The sequence below is a fragment of the Narcine bancroftii genome, chromosome 1 (assembly GCF_036971445.1).
Source record: "Narcine bancroftii isolate sNarBan1 chromosome 1, sNarBan1.hap1, whole genome shotgun sequence".
NCBI classification, from domain to species: domain Eukaryota; kingdom Metazoa; phylum Chordata; class Chondrichthyes; order Torpediniformes; family Narcinidae; genus Narcine; species Narcine bancroftii.
The window spans coordinates 50,767,518-50,783,202 of NC_091469.1; the positions used below are offsets into that span (position 1 = coordinate 50,767,518).

Here is a 15,685-nt window from a genome sequence, read left to right on the forward strand (position 1 = left end):
GTCAGTTCTTGGTCTCATCCATTGCCAGGATGAGGCCAACGTAAACTTGAGGAACAAGTTTATTCCATTTGGCTAGCCTAAAAGCCAATGACATGAACATTGACTTTTCTAATTTTAGGATCTGGTTCTGCTGTTTCCATTTTTTTTAACGTACTCCCATTCTCACTTTTTTCTGAAAATTTGCCCCTCCCCCCCAACACCCTCACCAGTGACCTTCTCCCCCACTTGCCTCTCCACTTCTTCCACCTTCATTTGTTGAGTATCCTCTCACCTCTTGACCTCTCCAAGCCCTCCCTTTATATAAAGATGGATTATGGCAGGTCTAGAGAACTGAAAACTCAAGATGGTGCTCAAGAGGAATATGGAATGAGGTTTTTAAAACTGAAGGGTAAATAGGGGGAACAAAAGAATAAAAGCAGGTATTAAGAAAAATCACAAAGCATTTTATGAACATTTTATTTTATGTATGTTAAAGGCAAGAGTTGGGCCAATTAGAAATCACATTGGCAATCTATGTGGAGCAGTTCAGATATAATGCAGTCTTGTCTACATTAAATTCCATCTGCCATTTTTCAGCCCATTTTTCCAACTGGTCCAGATCCCTCTGCAAGCTTTGAAAACCTCTGTCCACAACACCTCCAATCCTTGTGTTATCTGCAAACTTGCAGATTCAATTAACCACATTATCATTCAGATCATTGATATAGACAACAAGCAACAATTGTCCCAGCACTGATCCCTGAGGCATACCACTAGTCACAGGCCTTCAGTCAGAGGGGTATTCATCTACTACCACTCTCTGGCTTCTCCCATAAAGCCAATGTCGAATTCAGTTTATTACCTCGCCATGAATATCAAGCAACTGAACCTTCCTGACTAACCTCCCATACGGGATCTTGTCAAAAGCTTTACTAAAGTCCATGTAGATAACATCCACAGCCTTTCCTTCAACTTTCCTGGTAACCTCCTCGAAAAACTCCATAAAGTTGGTTAAACGTGACTTGCCAAGCACAATGTATCTCTATAGATACATTCCAGTTCGCCTATCATTGTAACAGGTCTATGGTGAATGCCATCTCACTGGCTTTACACAAAGCCTTGGAATACCTGGACAGCAAATATGCATACATCAGGATCCTCTTTATAGACTACATTTGGCATTTAACACCATCATCCCCTCAAATCTGATCTGCAAACTCCAAGACCTGGGAGATAACACTCCACTGTGTAATTGGATCATGGATTTCCTCATCTCCAGACCAGAATCAGTGAAGAATGGTAAGAACATCTCCTCCACAATGTCCAATCAGTACTGGAGAACCACAGGGCCATGTTCTTAGCCCCCTGCACCTACGACTGTATGACAATAACGCTTTCTACAAATTTGCTGATAATTCCACAGTAGTGGGTTATATAAAGGAAGGGGATGAGTCAGCACACAGGATGGAGATTGAAAACTTGGCTGAATGGTACACCAACACAACCTGTACTCAATGACACCAAAACTAAGGAGCCTATTGTTGACTTCAGAAATGGAAAGCCAGAAGTATACAATCCCATGATCATTGGGGGATCAGAGTTGAGGGTGAGCATTAAGTTCTTGTAAGTCACTATCTCAGAAGATCTTTCCTGGACTCAGCACACCAATGGCATCATGAAGAAAGCACATCAGCACCTCTACATCCTCATGTGTTTGCAGAGGTTTTGTATATCATCAGAAACCCTGGCAAATTTCTACAGAGGTGTGGTGAAATGGTTGCATCATGGTGTGGGGACACCAATACCCCTGAGCGTAAAGCCATCCAAAAGGCGGTGAACACAGCCCAGAACATCACAGGCAAAAGCTTTCACACTATTGAGTAGATCTATATGGAATGTTGCCATCCGAGGGTAGCAGCAATCACCAAAGACCCACACCAGCCAGCACATGTTCTGTTCTCTTTGCTGCCATCAGGAAAGAGGTAGAGGTGCCACAAGATTCGCACCACCAAGTTCAGGAACAGGTGCTCCCCTTCCACCATTAGACTCCTCAACAGCAAGCTCAATCAGAGATTCATTTAAGGATTCTTACTTGTTCACTTTATTGATTTTCTTTTTTATTCTCTGTGTTGCAGTTAGTTTGTTTGTATTCGTTGTCTGTTTGCAGTTCTTTGTTTACATGTTTACTCTATGTACAATTTTGTTTGCACTACCAACTAGTTGTAATTCTTGCATGCCTGCAGGAAAAATAATCACCAGCCTTTCAAAATATCATCACTGTGGATGTGAGTGCCACTGGTCAGTAGTAATTTCTAATCATTTATTCATTTGGCATCATCAGGAATGGGAAAGAACAGGTAGAAGTTCAGTAGCACTTGCTGCATTTCCACTTTTTTGATGATTCAAGTCAGGTTTATTTTCATCTGATTGTATAAGTACAACCCGATGAAACATTGTTCTCCAGTCCTTGGTGCAAAAACCTGTAGACACACAACCAGACATAATACACATAACATACAAATAATACATATGCAGGATGAGTATTAGATCTATAAAAATAAATAAATATTGTTTTTTACAAATGAGAGTCTCAGATGGTTAGTATAAATAGTTCCTTTGGTTGTTCTTATTCTCACTGCCCTGGGAAGAAGCTGTTCCTCAGCCCCATGGTGCTGACTCTGATCTCCTGTATCTCTTCCCCGATGGGAACAGTTGAAAGGTGCTGTGTGCAGGGTGGAAGGGGTACCTTCTTCAGACAACAATCCTGGTAGATCACATCGATTGTGGGGTGATGGAGAAAGACATCAGTGATCCTCTCTGCCACTCTTATGGTCCTGTGGATAGTCCTCCGATCTATTTCTCTGCAGCAACCATACCGTACTGTGATGCAGTCGGCCAGGACGCTCTCGATAGAGCTCCTAAAGAAGGTTGACGTAATAGTAGCCAGGAGCCTTGCCCACTTTAGTCTTCTCAGGAAGTGCAGTCGCTTTTGCGCCTTCCTGACAATAAGATGTTGAGTGTCCACGATAGGTCAGTAGTTAAGTGAAGTCCAAGGAACTTGGTGCTCTCTACAGAGTTGTTGATGTGTAGTAGAGGGTGGTCGTTCCTGGTCCTCCTGAAGTCCACGATCATCTCCTTCATCTGGTCCACATTGAGACTCAAGTTGTTACTTTCGCACCATTTCACTCGATTTTTCACCTCTTCTGTTTAGTGCAACTTGTCGTTTTTGCTGATGAGGCCAACTACTGTTGTGTCATTCCTCTGGTTTGGGGGGGGGGTGAGGGGGTGGTGGAGGGTGAAGTTTAAAAAAAACACAGATTTGACTGATTTCTGTATAGATTTAAAATCATACAGCTGTTGCACTGAATTTAATCCTTCAAACATCTGTGCTGCTGTAACTACCGGTAGATAAATATCTGAAAATACAATTACTGCTTTTTTTTAAAAAAAAGATAAAATGTAGCATTTCAATTGAAATTAGTTTCCATCTGACCTTCATTCTTCAGTTAGTCTCTTGGCTTCCCTCCTAACCTCAAAGCTAATGATAACATTTCTAACTTGCCCAGGCATGTTTTGTTGTTTTGAATGTACTGGTTCTTGCCTGGACTTGTTGAGTTCTGCTTGCCTTTACAGCTGAATGTTCTTTAGAGATCCATAGGGCAAGTGTTTGATTGCATTGTTCTCTTTAAATATTTAGTTGTATAGTTGCCAATGGCTGACGTGATTGGAAATTTTTTTGCACGTCGGAATGGCAACTAAGACGCTATTACTGAAGTTAATGTGTGCAGTTTGTTGATTGCCTTCTACTCTGGCTCACATTTGCAGGCTGTTAGCCAGATTCACACATGTACTAGACCATAAGGCGTAGGAGCATAGGATATTTGACCTATTGAGTCTGCTCTGCAATTCAAATCATGGCATATGTAAATTTCGTCTCAACCCTTTTTTCCCCTGCCTTCCCCTTATTAACTTGGATGCCCTTGCTATTCAAGAACCCATCAACCATCTCTTTAAATATACCCAGTTTGGCCTCCACAGCTGTCTGTGACAAGAAATTCCAGAAGAAATTTCTCCTCAACATTTTCTTCACTTCCACTCAGTCCACACCTTTTCAACATTCAGTACATTTCAATGATACAACCCCCCCCCCCACCACAATCCTTGCAAACCTCTTGTTACTGAGTGAGTGAATGCCGTTACTCAACCATGGGAGCCTATTGAGGAGGGCTGTTTTGAAGCCTGCCAAACCTTTCCGACCCTGCCCTCCCCAACTCCTTTAAACTGTATATCTCAGTTTTACATTGGATACTGAGGTGCGTCTCAATCCCCAAATGGCAGCTAGTCAAAAGTGAAACACACACACGAGAAAGCAAGTCATAGCATAGAGATTTCCCCTGCACTTGCATCTTTTGAAGGGATCAGTGGTCATCTGTACATACCTTGGGACGTTGGTTGGAGCACTACTCATTTTTGTGGAAAGAGAAACAGTTAGTGTTTCCTGTCGAAGGCTTTTTCAGACTGCAAAAGAGACAAAAGAAACTTGTAAAGCTTAAGAGAGAGTGGGGCTGGAGGGTGAATCTGATTAGATAAAGTCCAAATGACCATCGGGATAAGCTGTAATCAAGATGATCTGGTCAGTGGTTATATGGTCCCTCTCTCTCTCTCTCTCTGTCATATAACAATCTTTTGTTCTCCTTCTCAATTTGAGGAAGGGACTTAGACTGAAGTGCCGAGTTTGTTTCTCTTCCCATAGATGTGGCTTTTATTGTGGATTTTCAGTGTCTGCAATTTGTTTTAATTTTTTACTCATTTTATTCCACTGGCAGGAGATATTAGATAGTCAAAGTAGGAAAATTCAAGTAGTAATTTCTTAATATAGAACATAACTTGTATCCAGAATGAGCAAAGTCAGAAGGAGAGGGCCCACATTGTTGATGACTTGGCAATGGAGCCCAATGACAACTCTATTCAATATACCCATCTCCAAGGAACTTTTTGGAGGTGTGCTTTGTCAGTCCTTCGGCTCTGTAAGCAGGGGTAACAGGTTGAGCTTTGTGCTGAACATGCAGATAGTTTACAGCCACTATCATAAAATTTCATGTCTAATGCCAGTACACAAAACTTTCAGTCCAAGCTCATTGTCACACTTACTAAGGTGAGAAAATCCAGTCACAGAGAGAGATCAGTGAAAACAGGTCAAAGACTTGTGTGACAGGAACTGAGATGTCTTTGAATCTGGGACATATTCAGTTTAATCCTAAACATTCTGGGTTGCCAGCTGTATTTCACCCATTATCGATCCAGTCGCAGAGAGGGATGCAGAGGCCCAGTTTTGGAGCTTGTTCACCAGTATAGAGGGTATGATGGTGTTGTTAGCTGAGCTGTTGTCGATGAAGAGTAGCCGGATATATATGCTGCTGCTGTCTCAGTGATCTAGAGCTGAATGGAACTACCCACCCCTCGCCAAAGATCAACATAAAAAGACCTCACCCCAATAATGAACCATTTTATGTCTGTTATTTAAGTCCATTTTTTTGATGATCTAAAGAACTTTGCAACAAAGTAAGTGAGTAAATAGGGTATTTTTCTCAACATTATGAGTGGACCCTTGCAGCTGCTGAGGCTGGGCATATCTGTCCCGCATTGGCCTTGTCAGCCACCAGTGAACTTGCAGTAAATGTGGACAGCCCCCTTCCTAAATTTTCATTTGTGAAGCCTAGCCATGAACAAGTGGACCTGAGAACCTTTGTTAGGGCCTGCTTTTTATCGCATGGTCTATATTCTTCCCTCGTGACATGGGTGAAAGTTGTTGTAGCCGCAATGTCATCAAATAAATATGATTGACACCTGCAATGCTACATATTCAATGTACATCAGGCACAGAGTCAGATAGCACAGAAACACTTTGTCCCACCAAGTTCACACCAAGCTCCCATTTAGTTGAGTTTGTTTGTCACAAAATGCCTAGTACAGTGAGAAGGGTTCTTCTGCAAAGAGACTAAAATATTATTTCAAACATTCGAACAGTCATGTAAAGAGTACACAATTTACAGAGTATGGGATTACAACAATAAAAGGATCAATTAGCACTAAGCAAGGGTGGCATCATAGCATTACTATGGGGTTCATTCAGGAGCCTGATGGCTGGAGGGAAGAAACTGTCTTCAAGTCTTTTGGTGCATGCTTTCACACACTTTAGCCTTCTCCCCGATGGAAGGAAGGAGAAGAGAGTGTGTCCAGGTGTGCTAGGACTTTCAATACATTTGCTGCCTTCCCAGACAGCAGATGATGCAGATGGAGACTATATAAGGGAGTGTTATGTTCTGAACTACGTTCTGTAGCTTCTTCTGATTTAGAGCAGACCAACTCCCATACCATGTTGTGATGCATCTAGCAATTATGCTTTCAATGGTGCATCTGTAGAAGTTATTGAGGGACAAGGAGGTCATTACATGAATCGGATAACTCGTTCATTAGGTGAACTTTTTTTCAGTGCCCATTCCTGTTGTCCTATCCATGCCTCTACTATTGTTTCTAATTTTATGAGATCCATTAAATATTAACTACTTTGTCTATTTTTACAAATGCTACTGAACCTGCTGAATGTTTTCAGCATTTTCTATTTCAAACTTGCATCATCTGCTTTTTTTGGGGGGGTGGGGGGCTGATATTCTCTTCACTGCAAACTTTTTCACCTTGTTTTTTGGATTGTCCTGGCGGATTTATATTTCTGGAGTTAAACAAGAAAGTCTGCAATACACAAACATACTGGAAAAACTCAGCAGGTCATGCAGCACCCATAAGAAGCAAAAGATAATGAATGTTTTGGGCCAGGGCCCTTCATGGGCATGAAGGAACTAAACCCGAAATGTTGGTTATGTGGCAGTGTGAGCAGTGGAAGAAACACAGCCACCACATTGAGGGTCGTTAATTACTTTTTATTCAAATTCAGCCCACCCCTTTAAGGGCAGCATGAGCTCAGTCATCTGGTGCATTGTGACACCATAATCGCTGTCCAGGGTGCGCGCTGGAAGGGACGCTGAAGTCAGAGAGAAACCTTTAACGACGCCATTTCCCCATGGCTGTCCCGCCACGTGGCGATACAAGCGGGACTGGTTCGCCATGAGGATGTGCGCCAGCCACAGTTACCCTTTTTCTTCCTATGGATGCTGTGTGACTTGATGAGTTTCTCCAGAAAATATTGATATATTGCAGATTTATCTTTCTCCTTTTTATTGAACAGGTTCTATACAGGCAGGTTTGGAAAATGTCAAAAGAGTATCTTTAAGTTCCATTGTTGCTCTCTTCAACAACAATTCAAATACCCCTGCATTACTTGTCGTTCTTTTATCTAATTTCTCTCTTTTGTCTGCCATCCCATTAAGTGAATACAGGCCTGAATATTTATTGGATACCTCTTAAGAACATGAAAAATAACTGCAGGAGTAGACCCTTGGAGTCTGTTCCATCATTCATTGAGATCATTCTCCTGCTTTCTCTCCTTGCCCCTCGATTCTTCTTATGTCTAGAAATCTACCCACATTCGTCTTAAGTATGTTAGCAACTTAGTCTCGACTGCCTTATGTGATTGAGAATTTCACAGAGTTACCGTTCTTTGCATGGAGGAAGTTCTCATTTTAATGCTAAGTATCTTGCCCCATATCCTGAGGTATTAGCATCTTGATCTGGAAGCCTCAAGCCACGGGAAACTACCTCTCCACATTCAGTCTGTCTAGCCATTTCAGAATTTTGTAGGTTTCAATGAGATCCCCTCTCATTATTCTGCTCTCTTACATATATTTGACCCAGCTGTCCTTGTATGATGGTTCTGCTTTCCTAGGAATCATTTGAAGGAGCTTTCACTGCTCGCTCTTTCTCTCTGGCAAGTATATTGTGTCCTTTGGTAAGGAGTCAAAAACTGCATACAAGACTCCACATATAATCTCAAGGCTCCATGTGACTGTAGCAAAACAGCCTTGCTCCTGTACTCTGAATCTCTTGCAATGAAGGTTAAGATTCCATTTACCTTCTTAATTATATGCTCAAGTCAACACATTTATTTATTGTTCATACTATGCTCGCACAGTAAAGAGGAGATCGCATGTCTCCAGGACCACAGAGCACATTTACGCAAATATGTTAGAATAGAATTTAAACACATTAAGATATTAAAATATTAAGACATATACAGTAAAAGTCCACAGTACCCTATCCACATCTGTTCTGGGAATTTAGGAGTCTGCTGACTTAGGAGGAAAAACTTGCCCAATCTAGACGTAAGGGCCCAAGTGCTGCAGTACCTCCTACCAGTTGGAAGAAGGGAGAACAATTTATATGAGGAGTGTGTGGAGTCCTTGACAATGTTTATTGCCTTTTTCCTGCATCTTATGGTGTAGATGTGCTGTACCTTCAGTGAATCATGTACAAGAATATCCAAATTCTTTTGTGCATCAATATTTCCTAATCTATCTGCATTCCAATAATACACTCCCATTCTATTTTTCCTAACAAAGGGGAGAACTTAACAGTCTGTATCTACCATGTACTTACCCAGTTATTTAACTTGTAAAAATCACTGAAGACTCTTTAACATTCTTCTCACCTCAAATCTCATCTTGTTTTATGTTGTCACCAAATTTAGAAATTTCACATTTGATTCCATCATCTAAATTATTGAATTTATATATTCGGAATAGAAGGGGTCCCAGCCTTCAACCATGTGGGTACCCTGCTTTATCAAGCAACTTTAAAAAAATCAAATACACCATGTTCACTGGCTCTCCCTTATCTTTTCCATCAATTATCAAAAAAAACTTCAGTAGGCTTGATGAACATAGTTTACTTTTCATTTATCCATGTGGACAATCTGTTGCCATTAATATTTTCCAAGTGTCCATTGCTCACATTCTTTATAAAAGATTCCTGCATATTCCTAATTACTGATGTTACTGTAACTGGTATGTAGTTTCCAGTATTTTTTTAAAAAAAAATACTAGTGTTACATTTACCACTTCTCTTAACTGTTGAATAATCTTTGACTTTGGAAAATAACATCCAAGTTTCAAGACTATCTCTTTTAATTTAGAGATACTGCATGATTACAGTCCTTTCTAGCCCAATACATCCATGTGACGAATTATCCGACTAACCCCATACTTCTGTGGAAGAAGAGAGGAAACCGGAGCATCCGGAGGAAGCCCATGTAGAAACAGGAAGAATATACAATCTTCTTGCAGCAGATTCAAACCCAGGTTGCCATCATAGTGATGCTCCAGCCACTATGATAACCAGGCCATCCTCTTTTCTGCAGCACCTTTTTAAAACTTAACATTAATTTCCTTTCATTCTTACTTTTCATTAATTCCTCAGTTCTTTTGTATTTCTGGCAAGTTTCTTGTTGTCCTCTTTCCTGATAGAGCCCCATTTTTTATTTAACTATCCTTTTAATAGCCTGGTAGTTTCAGAAAATGATCAGGGAAAGGAATGGGTAATGATTGTGCTGGACACAGTAGAAGTAGAGTTTAAATAGCCTAAGACATGGAGAATGTGGTGAGATGGATAGGGATATCTCATCGCATTATGGAATGGAGAAGAGATGAGAGCTGAAAATGGTTGGATCCAGTGGACTTGTCTTGTGTAAGGAGGGACATCTTGTCTGAAGGAAAAAGACATTTTAAAAACTCTGGTGCAGGCAGTGGTATCATTGAAGCAATGCAATGGAAATGAATGTACTGGGCAAAAATATTGAAATGCAGAAAGAATTGTCCACATAACTGTTGATAAAATGAAATTCAGTGAATTGCTTTCCTTACAGCTGGTAGGCGAAGTCCAGGGAGGGAAAGAAAAGGGAAGAGGTGGAGTACAAAGCAAATCAAGGGATGGGTGGGGAACTAGGTTAAAATGAATTCTCCAGATCAGGGTGAGGGAGGAAGCAGCCTCACAAGTCATCAATGTAACGGAAAAAGGTTGGGGAAGATGGCCCAAACAGGAATGGAACTAACATTGTTCAATGTGTCTGGCAAAAATACGGGAGTAGTTAGGACCTTTGCAAGTTCCATTGGCATCAGTCTTTCTCTGGAAGAAAAGAATGGAGTTGAAGGAGAAGTAACTCAATGTCAAGTTCAGTCTAGCCCAGGAAAGGGTGGTGTATAGGGATTTAATGAGTTACTATTCAGGGAAGATGCTCGTGCTGATGAGGAAATATAAAGGGTCGTTGTAGTTAGGAAACTAGGGTTGGAGGCCATGAGATGAGTAACATCCTGGAAAATTATTATTCCTTATCCACTGCTAATGTTCCAGTTCAAGGGGAAGCAGGTAGAATTATCAGAGACATAAGCACCTTGACACTGAATTGTCAAGTATTTATCGGCTGAACAATCCAATCATAAAACAAATGTTATTTAAAAATTGGGAACTTTTTGGAATCGTGAACTGTCCAACTTTATCAGTCTGGATCTTTGCAGTGGATAAAGGACCTGATGTAATGCATAACTGGACACCATTTCTATGAATTCAAAGAAACATGACATGTAGAAGCATTCAAGAAGCTTATTTCTACATTACTAAGGGATTTCCTTGAGCAGATCTCACTGGAGCTGAGAACTCTTTAAGATGGGTGGTCCTTCACCTTGCTTCTTCCTCCCTTGGAGCAACTCCTTCCAGGCTGAGCTCAATGTGCCACCACTCCCTCCGTCCCCAACCACGAATCTAGCCCAACTTAATCCAAACTCTCTGATTGCGACTCAATGATTTCTGATCCCCCTTCTTTCATCACCCATCAACCCATTGATCGGTCCATCCCAGACTCACACCCTTTCTCCCCCACCATGGGTATCCTCTCTGGGTAGGATTGTCTTTTTCGTTCTTAACTCTGGAAGAGGCAATGAAAGAAATGTCCCACGTTATGCAAGGCTAGTTCAATAGCACACTGGTATAGGTCTCATCTGCTATTAAATTTACTACTTGTGGGCCCACAGATAAAATATTCTCAGATGTGCTGCAAATCATCTAGTTAACATGCTTTTAGAAACATGGATCAAATTCTTGGCAAATTTTTTTTTTCCAAAGAGAATCCTGTTCTTGCAAACTTGTTAGAATAAATAATTTTCATTTTGTTTAATTATCTGTTTATGAATATCACAACTTCTATAACTTAATAGATCATGTTGATGTTGAGATTGTATAAGACGTTGGTGCGGCCTAATTTGGAGTTCTGTGTGCAGTTCTGGTCGCCTAATTATAGGAAGGATATAAACAGAGTGGAGAGAGTGCAGAGAAGGTTTACCAGAATGTTATCTGGGTTTAAGCATCTAGAGTATAGGGAGAGATTGGACAGATTAGGTCTTTATTCTTTGGAGCGTAGAAGGTTGAGAGGGGATTTGATAGAAGTATTTAAGATTATGAAAGGGATAGACAGAGTGGATGTGGATAGACTATTTCTGTTAAGAGGAGGAAAGATTAAAACAAGAGGACATGAGTTAAGAATTAAGGGGCAGAGGTTTAGAGGTAACATGAAGGTGAACTTCTTTACTCAGAGAGTGGTAGCCGTGTGGAATGAGCTTCCGGGAGAAATAGTGGCGGCGGAGTCAATTGTATTATTTAAGAAAAGGTTGGACAGGTATATGGATGAGAAGAAGATGGAGGGTTATGGGCATTGTGCAGGGAGGTGGGACTAGAAAGGGGTGTTTGGTTCGGTGCGGACTAGAAGGGCCTAATGGCCTGTTTCCGTGCTGTAATTGTTATGTTTATGTTATGTTGTTTTGTTTCACAGAACGACAAAAAGACATCAAACCTTTTATGATGGGAGTCCAACCAGTCCAGCGGGAATTTGTCACATTTCAATGGCAGACCCTTTCTGTAAGAAAAGTAGAGAGGTGGGCATATTCTGTATTCCAAATAGTGCAAATAACTTGTCTACAATTTCATTCTTATTTTGCAAATTTCTTAAGTAAAATGTAATCCTTTTCAAATACAAGAGGCTGGCTTTTTCTTTTGTAGCAAATTCAGTAGAACTCTGACTTCTGATTGAACCTGTTTAAACATTAAATTTAGAAACAATAGTGTGGTTCAGCAATCCAAAGAATATCAATATGCCACTTTAAAAACTTGATTTTTTTTTAATGAGAAATTTTTTAAAAGCTGGAATTTTTCAAAGTGATCATTCAGTTCCTCAAGCATGCCTGTTTTGCATAATAATACCATACTCTTACCCTCCCACCTTGATTTTGTGCTCTTTAATGCCTCTGTGAGCAAACACTTCTCATCCCAAATGTGTCATTATCCATTAACACACGTTTGATATCTTTTTGGGGAAGAGAAACCCAGAAGAGAGTGTGAAGAAATAGCTTGTGATATCACCGCTGAGCAACGTGGCTTTGTGTTGTTATGCTCCCACTGTAGTCTGACCTATCATAGAAAATGGCTTCTCTGCATCCACTGTACACTTTAAAGAATAAAAACAATTTTCATCACGAGCATTTGGTATGCTGTTTAACCTTTCTATGAAATGGAACTAAAACCTTGTCTATCCAACCTTCCTCCTAATTTTAAGTACCGTATTTGACAGCATATAAGGCCCCCCCCCCACCCCCATTTCAGCAGGGAATATTAAGAAAAAATATTTTAGAGTACTTACATCCTTCTCACCAGGGGAAGTCAGTGATGGCAGTGGCTCTGGAATTAGGTGGGTTTCCTTGGAGCTGGATGGCCGTACAGGTGCATGGGCATCATCTCCCAGCAGCAAATGCTGTCTCTCTTTGCACCCTCGCAGCGACCGCACTGCTTTGGTCATCCACAGCTCCTTACCTCTCTGCCAAAGCAGCAGCATGGCCACAGTGCTGTTCACGCCACCGGACACGGCGCACACCACCCTGTCACCGGGCCCGGGTCAGGCCACGGCTTCTCCCCAGCAATGTTCAGCTCCCAGTGCCCGCTGCGCACAGGGTCTGCCAGAAAATTGCGGCCAGCGAGCAGGAGCCGCGCACAGGGTCCGTCGGGAAACTTTCAAAATTTCATCTTCACATTAAGACTAGGGAGATATTTTTGAGCCAATTTTTGTGGAAAAAACTGGGTCTCATATGCCATCAAATACGGTAATTATTCCTGATGTCATTGAAATGAATTTGCAACCTCTTTTCTAAAGTGAATTTAAACTACCCACTTGTGGAGCCCAGAACAGAACCTTGCCTTTGAGGTGGGGTCTAAGCAGAGTTCTGTATATCTGTAGCATAAAGACCCATGGCCTTGTAATTATCCTCTGTACATATTTACTGCTGTTGTTGCGTTCTGCACCTGGATCCCTAAAAACTCTATTCTTCTAAAGGTCCTAACTGCTCATCAATAGAAAATACACAGATTTTCTTTTTTTAGGTGCTAATTGGAAGTCCTCATACTTTTCTAATCTAAACTGTTCCTACCATAGGTTTCATCTTTCAATGTTCCTTACAACCTCTGGCTCTCATCTGTCCTGTTTACTCTGCTACCCAGCTTAGTATCTTTGGCAAATATTGGTAATCAGATCTCTATTTGTTTAAGTATGTTTTTAACAATTCAGTCCATCAGCAATTTGTGTTCAAAAATAGGCACCCACACATTTTGAATCACCATAAATTTTAACTGCTCTTCCATTAGCTTTGCAAATCAGCATCTTCCCATGTGGATTTCAAATAAATGCTGGAGTTTTATGATAACTGCTAGGTGCTTAACCTTTTTTTTTAAGAAAGGGATTCATGTTTCTGCTTTGCTGTTTGGTCTCTATTATCAATGAGAAACATTTAGACTTGTGGAGTTAGATTAGTGCAGGTAATAAATAATTGGTTGAAATCCTTTCTTTCACTTTTTTCTTTTTGTATGTGATTTGTCTTTAATTTGCTTTTCCCCCCCATCTGTCATTTATTCATTTCTTTCTTATTTTTAGCTGTTATTAATTGAGGTGGCAAACTATTTGTGCTAATGTTCACCAGTTTTCCAGTACCAACTTTATGTCCCATCAACTGGCACTTGAATAGTTTAAAACACAAAAACATTTCAAGTTGTGGCACGCAGTAGAAAATAGAACTGAGGCCTCATGAAAGTATAACATTAATCATTCATGGACATTCCTTTGAAAGGTTGGAGGCTCAACTTTGAAGGTATTAGTAGGAAACAATAGGTACTTCCAAGATTCATCATATGATTAAAGAAACAGAACTCTACATTTACAAAGTGTAGACTAATGCAAACTAATTGAGAGATAAAAGTTACAGTAGACCACTTCTTTGATGAAGTGGGATTTTTATTATCTTGTTCAACCTTAACCACCCAATGGCAAACACTAGAACATATGAAAACTCAGTTCCAGCTCATGCATTGATGGAACTAAGCCAGCGTTAATCTGCAGTAGACTGAGCTGTGTGAAAGTATATTATGAATGCTAGGAGTAAGAGCTTCCAATTCCATCATAGGGATTGAGTTTCTTTCTTTCACACTGTTCCTCTGACAAATTCTTCAGATAACTGAATTTGTCAGACAGTAATTGAGAATCCAGAGAAAGGTTCACCAAATGTCAGGCTTATTGCCTCGATAAACAATGGAGATTGCTAAAATGGAGCCTTGCTTTGTTCATTTCAAAGGCATTTGTATCTGTTGGTAATAATCAGGCAACTGGTTTGAATTTTCAAAAATGTAATGCTCTTACCAGCATTGCTGATGAGTGGTGATCTTCAGCTGCCTAATTGTTTTATTATTTCCATTTTAATTACAGGTATTAATGGACATTGCAAAGACGCTGGGCATTGAGCACCATACCAAGGGAACTGTGGTCACAATTGAAGGACCCCGCTTCTCCTCTCGAGCTGAGAGCCTGATGTTTCAACAGTGGCATGGTGATGTCATCAACATGACCACAGTTCCAGAAGTTGTGCTGGCTAAAGAAGCAGGCATCAGCTATGTCAGTATTGCCATGGCAACTGACTATGACTGCTGGAAGGAAAATGAAGAGGCGGTTAGTATTGTGTGCTGTTTCCTTCAAGTTAACCATTAATGAACTTGATAATGAATGTTGTCCTGCTGCAGAATGACATTATTGCAAACATGGGCAGTAATGGTGGGGAGAGAAAATATGTATAGAAGGGAAAAATGTGATTTCTGGAATTGGTTATGTCCTGAACATACATATATGACTTTCACTTAAGATGATGTTAAAAGTTTCTGAATCATGACCTAATGTGGGAACTTAGTGTTATAAAATTTTAAATCCAGAGATAGAATACAAACACATACAGAAGGGGGTAGTTTGGATCAAAGAAAGCAAGTGGAAAAATTGAGATGGAAAATGGAATATTGACCATTAGTGATGAGTAGATCAAGTGAGGAAAAGAAGGCTCAAAGGAGACCTCAATGTGAATCAAGAATTCTGAGGTTGGTAGAATAGGTCCATTATATAGGGTGAAGACCCTATTGCTTGGCCAAAAAAAAAGGCTAGAGACAAAAAGAAGAATATATTCAGATGGGGACATGTGGACAAAGCTAAAGCCCCTACTCAACACCAATAGTTCACAATCAAGAGTGGTGGAAGATCTGAAGGTAATGAATATGTGAGGAAAGATTGGTTAAGAGGAAAATGAGGCAAGAAGAAAGATCCAGAGCACTTTCAAAATTCAAAAATAGTTGATCATTCTGGAAAGGAAGGAGAAATGTCTTTTACTGCAGCACAGACTTGAAGAATGGA

The 15,685-nt window shown here is 40.4% G+C and overlaps 1 protein-coding gene and 1 long non-coding RNA gene across 6 annotated transcripts in view; one reads left to right on the forward strand and one right to left on the reverse strand.

Annotated features, from left to right (window-relative positions):
* mtap (methylthioadenosine phosphorylase) overlaps nt 1-15,685 on the forward strand; it is a 227,050-nt gene that overhangs the window by 140,378 nt on the left and 70,987 nt on the right. For all 5 annotated transcript variants that reach the window (XM_069926833.1, XM_069926816.1, XM_069926842.1 and 2 more), the window contains 2 exons: nt 11,750-11,852; nt 14,720-14,959. In XM_069926833.1, coding sequence (XP_069782934.1) covers nt 11,750-11,852; nt 14,720-14,959 — 343 coding nt within the window. The remainder of the gene's footprint in view (nt 1-11,749; nt 11,853-14,719; nt 14,960-15,685) is intronic.
* LOC138758235 (uncharacterized) lies at nt 554-14,794 on the reverse strand. The gene is made up of 4 exons (XR_011354222.1): nt 14,654-14,794; nt 11,771-11,833; nt 4,419-4,497; nt 554-2,459 (listed from the first exon to the last, which is right to left on the reverse strand). It is a non-coding gene; the product is annotated as an uncharacterized lncRNA (long non-coding RNA).